The following is a 10,131-nucleotide window of genomic DNA, read 5'->3' as shown; positions in this document are numbered from 1 at the left end:
CAATAATGAATGAGTATTCCTATTTTTCCACCTCCTCTCTAACACTTGTAATTTCGTTTTTTTTTTTTTAAATAGCAGCCATTGTATCCTGATGTGGTTTTTTAAAATGCTATTTTATTGATATATTCACATACCAGATAATCATCCAAAGTGTACAACCCGTTCACAGAATCATATGTGCACTTATCACCAACCTATTTTTAAAGATTTTCATTACTCAAAAAAATAAATAAAAATAAGAATAAAAATTTAAGAAGAACACTCCAAACCACCCATACCTCTTATCTTGCCCTATTATTTATAAATTTATTTTTTGTCTTTGTTTTCTTACTCATCTGTCCATACACTGGTTAATGAGAGTGTCAGTCACAAGGGTTTTGGAATTACATAGTCATCTAGTGTATTTTAATCTCTGTTATTGTGTTTTCCATCTCCGTAAGTTCTGTTATGCTCCTTTTCAAACTTTCCAATGATTCTTTTTGCTTTTGCATTTTCTTCTTGGTACCCTTTAGTTCTATGTCCATGTTTTCCTTTAACTCATTGACATTATACATGAGATTTTTTTTTTTAAATTTTATTTTGAAATAAACTCAACTTTACAGGAACAGTTGCAAAAACAATACAAACCCCATACACAGAACTCCGGCATACCCCGACCCCCCTCCCCCAATATCCCAATCCACCAACTTTAACATCCTGTCACGCCATTTCTTTCTTTCCCTCCCTCCCTATCTTATATAGATTTGACTGAACATCTTTGATCAGTTGTCCAATGTCTATGCATCCTCTATTGTTTCAATTTGTTCCTTTGAATGAGCCATTTCTTCCTGTTACTTTGCATACCTTGTGGTCTTATGTTGATGTCTGGGCATTTGATTAGTTTGATGTGCTAAATCTGGAAGTCAGTTTCTTCCTCTTGCCTAATATAGTCTGGCTTTGTGTTTAAGCTCTTCTGCAATGCCTGTCCAGTTTACACTGAACCTTCAGAAAGGCTTGTGGTTAACAGTTCAGTTTTTCTCAGGTCTTCCAGTACCTGTGTTTTGTTCTGTCTGCGCACAGTAAACTTTCAAGATTACCCTAGTATGTGAGAGATTACCCTTTAGAAGAGGGTTTCCTTTCCTCTGTTCCTCCTTCAGGAGTCCCAGGCTCTTCTCTGTTCTTAAATCTTTTTTCTTCTCTGTTGGCTGCAGCTTACACAGCTCTACTCCCATATTCTAGACCATGCTTTCAGCCTTTGGTCTGCAATGTGTACAGTGGCTTACCTCCCCCTTTCTGTGCAGCTTTTCTGTTTCCAGTAACTTCCATGTTAGGGGATCCTGACCCACAGAGCTAGATGGGGTCAGTGTACAAAGATACCCAATGTTTTTGTTTATGAACACCAGCAGTTAGGGTCCAGACTGAGAGTGTGCACAGCTTGCCAAAGGTTCTGTCATGGTCACTGGTTTTGGAGACCCACTCTGAATGCATATGTGCAGACTGCTAATACACCACCATGGGTTTGTGTGGCCTTGGGACCCCATGTCTCAATGCACGTGGGACACTAAACTGCTACAGTGGGTGGCTCTGTATTCAGCGACCATGGCAGAGTTGCCTGGACTGGAAGGTTGCCACTGTGCATAGCATAAACTGTGCAGATCTGAGTATGGAGGAAGGATGTGGACTAAAAAATCCACCACACTGCTCTCCTACTTTTAAGTATTTTTTTTTTTTTCATTCAGCCCTTACAGAGTCTTTTTCCAGTCCTGACAGTCCTCCAGAGTTCCAAAAGAGTTGAATTTGCACTTTAATTTAGCTGTCTCTAAGGGAAAACATTCACAGGGATGACTTATGCCACCCTCTTTATGACCAATTCCATCATTTTTGACTAACATATGAAATCAAGATAGGCCCCAAAAGGAAGGGAGCAAAAATATCATAAGCCATGCATTATAATACATTATATCAATTGTTCATCCCGGAATAATACCAAACTAAAAAACAAAAAATATACTACTAAGTTTGTTGGCTGAACAGCAGGAGGTGTCAGATTTCCGAAATAAATATGGAGGTCTGGTACTTCTAAAATAATATTAAATTAAATATTCTACCCTAAATAACAGGATTATCTAAGCTTAAATTTTGTATCATAAAAGTATAAATGGAGGCACAAAAACCATAGAATGACTACTCAAATTAAATCACAATCCCTAAACAAATGGGCATGTCTATGAGGTCAGATGTCTGTTAGAATGGGACTCAAGCTTATTAAGTTGTCAAGTGCAAAGTACTCAAAAGAAGCACTTCATGAACAGTGTTTTCTGTAAGATCTTTAAACTATCAGATGTTAGTCAAATGACATAAAATACATAATCTGTTAGAAAAGCACTGTAAGTATTTCAGATCTCTAAACAATTAAGGTAAGAACAAAACACACATACTACAGACAGTTCTGAACAGTTCCAGTTTTAGTATGTGATGTCAAAGCAAAAATATACAAGAAAATACAGAATATCTGACTTAAAAAGGATGACCTAATAAACTTACCATTTCTGGCAAAATTTGCAATTGCTAATGCTCCAGCTAGTTGTAGCTGGTGGTTATTTGATGGAATCCAAGAAAGCACCCTTTGAAACACATTTCCTTTTCCTCCTTCAAATAATTTCTGCATGGATTCATCTGGAGACAAATGAAACAATTAGTTAAGAGAAAATAATCAGGATAACAAATCCATATTCCCATGTTAATATTCAACTGGGAAACTACATACCTCCTCACCTAACTACATTTTCATAAAGAGAAAGTAATGATTCTTTACATAATAAACTTTTAATAGAGAGTAGACAATAGAAAACTTAGAAGTTTTCTAGTCCAAGTTCCACTGGATGCTTTGAGAAGTAGCTATGTAGGTGCTGCCTGAATGGAAAACTAGCGAGCCTCCTCACTTGCATGTTGTTACCCTCTTCACCTCCTGCCATGGTAATTAACACAAAGTTTTCCTTCCACTATATTAAAATGTGCCTTGCTGTAATTTCCATTAGTCCTACTTTGGTCCTTGGATACAATGGCTGTGTCTTCTGTGTAACAGCTTTCCAAATATTGGAAGACAGTGAAGACACTTCTTTTTCAGGCTTTTTATCTCTAGTTCTCATCATATGATGTGTTAAAGGTTTCAAAATCATCACATCAAAAGGATTAAGTGAGACAGGAAAATGAGAAATTGCCTAATATAATGTCTAAAGAAGAGACTTAATGAATTTTTTAAAAATCTGATAGCCATGTTCTTTTACTAACAGAATACAACTCACCTCCAAGAAGTAGTAAAACCATTAGATCTGAAGCAGTTTTGAGCTCAGCAATATCATCCTCTTTGTCACTATCCACCTTCTGCTGAACAATCTCAAGTAGACATTCTACCAGGCCTGCTTCAACCAACTGTAGTTTAATTGCATCTGAAGAACAATGTGAATAAAATAATGAAAATGTGAAATGAAATAGGAGCTCTGGTATAAGCAATTCACTATAAAGAAAGATTTAGAAGAAAATGCACAATTAACACAACTCTCCTTGGAAGATTTGTGTTTCAAAAACAGTGTAGCTTAAATATACAAAAGCTTTATTTCATTTTTCCATTTTGAAATCATGTCACCTTTCACAATGTCCCACAGCAGCTGAAACAATCAATTCCCAGCTATGAAGGTATGTAATATCACTCATTGTTATTCTTGATGTTGTTATCTTCATGTTAAAGTCAATAATGTAAAATACTCAGCTTTGTTTAAAATAAAACACATATACCTATACTATAAAATTAAAATGTATCCACTACTGGGGCTTGAATTTTGTTTCTGTTACAAAGTTATTGGAAAGTAAAGAGCTATTAGTAAATTCCAAGCTATACCACAAGTATATTTGCATTCATGTTTTGTATAGATGTGATTTTTCTAGGGCAGTTAATAAATCCATAACTTTATGAACTTTAAAAGTTACATTTTTTAAAAGGGCTTGAGCTTTTCATTAATTTGATGCTTTCTTGGGTGACAAGGTACATGGTGGTTCATTATAACTACAGTCTCTTTACCTTTGAATCTGTTTTCAAATTTCCGTAACAAAAATTAAAAGGAAAAAAACAAACTTGGAAGCTTGCTGATGGCTAACCAACAAAATAAGCAATTTTAGAAACAGAATTTACATCCCAATTATCTTTTATAAAATTATCTTTGCAGGAAACTCCACTTTCCTATCAAATGAATTTCTGATTGGGTCCCTAATATCTTGAATACTTCTTCATTATAACACTTACAGACTGAAGTTTTATATTCACATCCGTATTTATCTCCCTCAGTAGGGCAGATATTACACCTTATTTATCTTTGTATTTTAACCTAAACTGGCCTACTTAAATGCTTTGATACTGCTTAAAGTAGATCCTGATCAACTGAGCTTAGAAATACATTTGCTACACAGACATTTTTAAATTTAAATTTAAATTACTTAGTCATTGGTCTCCCTAAACTGCATTTACAAAGATAATCTGCAGCAGCATTTCCAACTTGCCATTTGAGAGAAACAATACTTAGACTTTTTATTCTTAAGACTTTTTAAGGCAATTTGGTAAAAATTTATGTTTTTTTTCTACAACCAACACCAATGATCTTCTTTCGAATATCACCTCAGAATACACAGAATATTCAACCTGGAATATTATTTTAAAAAGGTACACTCACACTATGCCATGCTGAAAGTAGGGCATTTCCTTGGTTACAGAATGCTAGGGCTAGAAATGTGTGGTGACAGGAATTGAAAAAGCCAAGATGAAAAAGCCTTAAAAATACAAAAAACCTTGCACTATACAAATCATAACTTAAAATATTGGACTCACTCTCCTTTGCATACTGAGAAGAACAAGGATAAAGGCTAAGGATTAATCCAGAAGTCAGTTTTCGAAGGTATCATTCATTCTACTGCACAATTATAAAACAGATAGAGGTAAAGATGGTTGGGGAAAAAACAGAAGTAAGTAAAAACATTATTATTCCAAAATACTACAAGGAAGTTTACAGGTAATTAATTCTCTGGCATAAAATTGGCTGAAAATGATAAAATTTTCATTTGGCCAAAACACCAAATGAGACAAAAAACAGATTTCTCCCTAAGGCATTTAGAAAATTTAAAATGTGTCAAGATTAAAGTTTGCAGATCTCTCTTCTCACAGTTTGACTGTAATCACATACATATGTGGGAGGCTTAAATTGCCATCATTAGTATGATTATAAAGGCATTCTGCCAAAGCACACGCAGTTGAGCACACATTAACCAACACCATTCTGTTCAAGAACATCTATCTTAATCACTACCATTTGTGTGTGTGTGTGTGTGTATATATATATATATGCATATATCTAAATATGTAAGAGTAAATATATATGTATTTGTAAACTTTTTTAAGGGTGGAAAAACCTACAAATACAAAAATAATGCATAAAATAGACATAGTAATATCAATTAATTATAAAGCATGTAACAATGCAATAACCATCTAGAAGACAAAACTCACTGCCCCAAACCCAGGAAACCACTCTGTGCATTCTTCTTTTGAATCACAAATCCCTTCCTTCCTCCAGCTCAAATCACTATTCTGATTTTTATGGTAACTTTTTCCTTACCTTCCTTTATTGTTTTACCAAATAAATATCTACCACTAAAAACCAGAGTTGAATTTTACCTTTATTAAACTTACTATAAGCAGCATCATTCACTATACATTCTTCAGTGTTGGATTTTCTTTTCAACATTACTTTTATAAGATTAATCCATTGTGTTGGTTATAGTTGTCTTCATTCCTTTATATAATTTTATATTTTTCCATTATATGAATATAGCATGACTTATTTATTCATTTTACAGTTACTGGTTATGGGCTGTTTCCAATTTTTGATTATGATAAATAATGCTGCTATGAACATTTCTGAGTGGCTCCTGGCGAATATGTGTACACTTCTCTAGATATATGCCCAGAAGCAGAATTGCTAGATCATAGGGTATACATATCTTCAAACTTTAGTAGATAATGTTTTCCAAATTGTACCAATTTACACTTCAACCAGCAGTAAATGAGGATTCCCACTGCTCTACACTTCCTGCTATTATCAGACTTGCTGATAGGTATACAGTAGCATTTTATAGTGGTTTTATTTTGCATTCCCTGGATATTAATGAGATTAAGCCTGTTTTTATGTGTTTATTGGCCATTTGGGTTTTATCTTTCGTGAAGTGCCTACTCAAATCTTTTGCACATTGACCAACTGGATTTTCTACTGTTTTTTTAAATGATTGGTGGGAGTTTTTATACAATGAGCCCTCTGTAAGTTATATGTTGTGCCGGTTTGAATATATTATGTCCCCCAGAAAAAGCCATATTCTTTGATGCAGTCCTGCGGGGCAGACGTTTTGGTGCTGATTAGATTTGCATGGAAATGCACCCCACCCAACTCTAGGTGATAACTCCGATGAGATATTTCCATGGAGGCGTGACCCCACACATTCAGGGTGGGCCTTGACCAGTAGAGCCATATAAATCAGCTGACAGGCAGAGGGAACTCAGTGCAGCTGCAGCTGAGAGTGACATCTTGAAGATGAGCTACAGCCAAGAGAGACACTTTGAAGAACGCACTGGAATGGAGAGGAGCTTCAGCTTACAGAGACATTTTGGAGATGGCCTTTGAAAGCTGACTTTTGCTCCAGAGAAGCTAAGAGAGGACAAATGCCCTAAGAGCAACTGAGAGTGACATTTTGGAGAGAAGCTAAAGCCTAGAGAGAGGAACATCCTGGAAGAAAGCCATTTTGAAACCAGAACTCTGGAACAGACGCCAGCCACGTGCCTTCTCAGGTAATAGAGGTTTTCCGGACACTATTGGCCATCCTCCAGTGAAGGCACCCGATTGTTAATGCGTTACCTTGGACACTTTATGGCCTTAAGACTGTAACTGTGTAACCAAACAAACCCCTTTTATAAAAGCCAATCCATTTCTGGTGTTTTGCATTCTGGGAGCATTGCAAACTAGAACAGATTTTGGTACCAGGAGTAAATAAACATGTTGTATTCGCAAATAACAAACACGTTGGAATGGCTTTTTTAAATGGATAAGGGGAAGATTCTGGAAGAACTGTGAGGAGCTTGATAGAATAGGTCTAAACAGCTTTGAAGAGACTGTTAGTGGAAATATGGACTCTAAAGATACTTCTGACGAGACCTTGATCAGAAATGATGAATGTGTTGTTGCAAACTGGAAGGAATGTGATCCTTGTTTTAAAGTGGCAGAAAATTTGGTAAAATTGAGTCCTGTTGTTGGATGGAAGGCAGAATTTGAAAGTGATGACCTGGAATATTTAGCTGATGAGATCTCCAAGCAAAACATAGAAGAAGTAGCCTGGCTTTTACTTGCAGCTTATAGTAAAATGCGAGAGGACAGAGATAAGCTGATAAATGAACTCTTGGTTTCAAAGAAACCAGAAATTGATGGCCTGAAAAACTCTGGGCTTCCAGGGGGTGAAACCCCAGAAGCTACAGCCCAACATGAGGATGCAACCAAATATGGAACCCAGCTGCCATTTCAGAATAAGCCAAGATTGGAGAAGGACTTAAGAAGAAAGGATTTGTGGAAATTCCTATTGTCTGAAGGCTTTGACCCCTGTGTACTTCATGCAAAGCCAACAGAATTTTTGTGAGATCTTTATAGACAGAGCCACTGCTGGTCTGGACTGGAGGGGAAAGACAAGGAACAAACTGAAGGAAAAATTTCTTCAAACACAGAACCATGGAGGTTGAGGTCTGGAGTCGAGAGGCCTTGGGCTGGGAGAGTGGAGTGGCCCACACGCATGGAAAGGGTGAGTTTGCCCCAGAGGTCAAGGGTGGGCATTCCACCTCGATGCTCCAGAAGAGTTGTGCCATCCCAGGTCCCAAAGAGGGTAGAACACATTCCCAGGGAATTGGGGAGAGCCTGGCTGCAACCCCACTGTTCTGAAGGGGTTGAGCGTATGCCCCGGAGATGGAAGGGAATCCGGGAGCTACCCTGATGTTTGAGGAGGGTGGAGCTGAGAAGGTGGCCTCCCCAATGTGTGGATATGTTGGAGAACTCACCCAAGCGTTTGGAGAGGAAAGGGCTGCCACAAAGGCCTTTAGGAAGGGTTAGACTCCCACTCTCTCAAGCCACAAGGATGCAACATCGTTCTGTAAACGACTCTCAGACTTTGAAAACTAATGGAGTTTGTCCTGCGGGTTTTAGGTCCTGTTAACCCTGTTTTACTTACTGTTTCTCTTTATCGTAATGGGAATGTTTATCGAAAGAATGTCCCTCCTTTGTATATTGGAAGCACATAACTTGTTCTAAGTTCACAGATCCACAGCTAAAGGAAAATTATGCCTTAGGACTGACCATGCCTGTAATTGATTTTGATGGAATTTTATACTTAACTATTGTTACTAAAATGATTTAAGTTTCTGTTATATTGTGGGATGAATGTATTTTGTACATGGAAAGATAATATCATTTTGGGGTCCAGGGGGTGGAATGTTCTGTTTTGAATGTATTATGTCCCCCCAAATGCCATTATCTTTGATGTAATCTTGTGTGGGCAGACCTACCAGTGTTAATTAGATTGTAATTCTTTGAGTGTTTCCATGGAGATTTGCCCCACCCAACTGTGGGTGATGACTCTGATTGGATAATTTCCATGGAGGTGTTGGCCCGCCCATTGGGTGGGTCTGAATTAAATTACTGGTGCACTATATAAAATCAGACAGAAGGAGTAAGATTGCTACAGCCAAGAGGGACACTCTGAAGAAAGCACAGGAGCTGCAGATGAGAGACAGTTTGAAGATGGCCGTTGAAAGCAGACTCTTGCTCCGGAGAAGCTAAGAGAAGACAAATACTCCAAGTACAATTAAGAGTGACATTTTTGAGGAACTGCAGCCTAGAGAAGAACGTCCTTGGAGAAAGCCATTTTGAAACCAGAACTTTGGAGCAGACGCCAGCCACGTACCTTCCCAGCTAACCAAGGTTTTCCAGACACCATTGGCCATCCTACAGTGAAGGTACCCGATTGCTGATGTGTTACCTTGGACACTTTATGGCCTTAAGACTGTAACTGTGTAACCAAATAAACCCCCTTTTATAAAAGCCAATCCATTTCTGGTGTTTTGCATTCCGGCAGCACTAGCAAACTAGGACATACGTGTTGCAAATATCTTCTTTCATCTACTGTCTTGCTTTTCACTTTTAATTGTGTCTTTTTGAGGAACAGGTTGTACTTTTAAAGTAATAAAATTTACCAATTTTTTATTTTATGCTTAGAGCTTTTTGTGACGAAATAAAACTTTCAATACTCAATAGCCATGAGGATATTCTTCTAAAAGTATATAGGATATATACTCTATATATACTTTCTATATATTATACTATAAAAATAAGCTTTCTGGATTTACCCTCCACATTTGAGTCCATAATCTATTTAAAAATAACTTCTGTACGTAATATGGGGGGGGGAGGGTTCGGATTGTGCTTTTTCCATATTCCCAGCACTGTTCCTTGAAAAAATTGCTTTGCAGTGAAATCTTTTTTAATAAGTTAAACATCTATTAAAGCATCCATTTCTTTTTAGGTTATCAATTCTGCTCCACTATATTTATCCATCATTGCACCAATACCACAATCTCTTAATTACTACAGTTTTATTGAATTAAAGTTTGGTTACTGTAATCCAGTAAAACCAGTTCTGCCACCTTGTTTTCCTTCACAGTATCTTGGTTATTTCTGGCCTTTTGGGATTTTGTTTAGAAAACTGCACTGAGTCTACAGAACCTCATTACAACATTGAGGTTTCCAATTCACACGAGTGATATGGCTGTTTATTTAGATCTTTAATTTCTCTCAGTGATGTTCTAGTTTTCTGCAAAGAGATCTTGAACATTTTTATGAGTTTGTTCTTAAGAATTTCATTTTGTTATACTCTAGTGCAGTGGCTTGAAGATATGTACCCCAGAAAAACATGTTCTTAATTTTAATTCATTCCTGTGGATGTGAACCCACTGTAAATAGAAACATTTGATGAGGTTTCTTCAGTTAAAGTGTGGCCCAACTGAATCAGGATAGGTCT

The 10,131-nt window shown here is 37.0% G+C and overlaps 1 protein-coding gene across 1 annotated transcript in view; it reads right to left on the bottom strand.

Annotated features, from left to right (window-relative positions):
• RAP1GDS1 (Rap1 GTPase-GDP dissociation stimulator 1) overlaps positions 1-10,131 on the bottom strand; it is a 205,973-nt gene that overhangs the window by 37,118 nt on the left and 158,724 nt on the right. Inside the window, exons 8-9 of the mRNA XM_037831460.1 lie at positions 3,285-3,428; positions 2,524-2,655 (exon numbers count right to left, since the gene is read on the bottom strand). Of these exons, the coding sequence (XP_037687388.1) occupies positions 2,524-2,655; positions 3,285-3,428 (276 nt within the window). The remainder of the gene's footprint in view (positions 1-2,523; positions 2,656-3,284; positions 3,429-10,131) is intronic.

The sequence above is a fragment of the Choloepus didactylus genome, chromosome 3 (assembly GCF_015220235.1).
Source record: "Choloepus didactylus isolate mChoDid1 chromosome 3, mChoDid1.pri, whole genome shotgun sequence".
Taxonomy (NCBI): domain Eukaryota; kingdom Metazoa; phylum Chordata; class Mammalia; order Pilosa; family Megalonychidae; genus Choloepus; species Choloepus didactylus.
The sequence above is the reverse complement of the archived record's forward strand: the minus strand, read 5'-3'. Positions and strand labels throughout refer to the sequence as shown.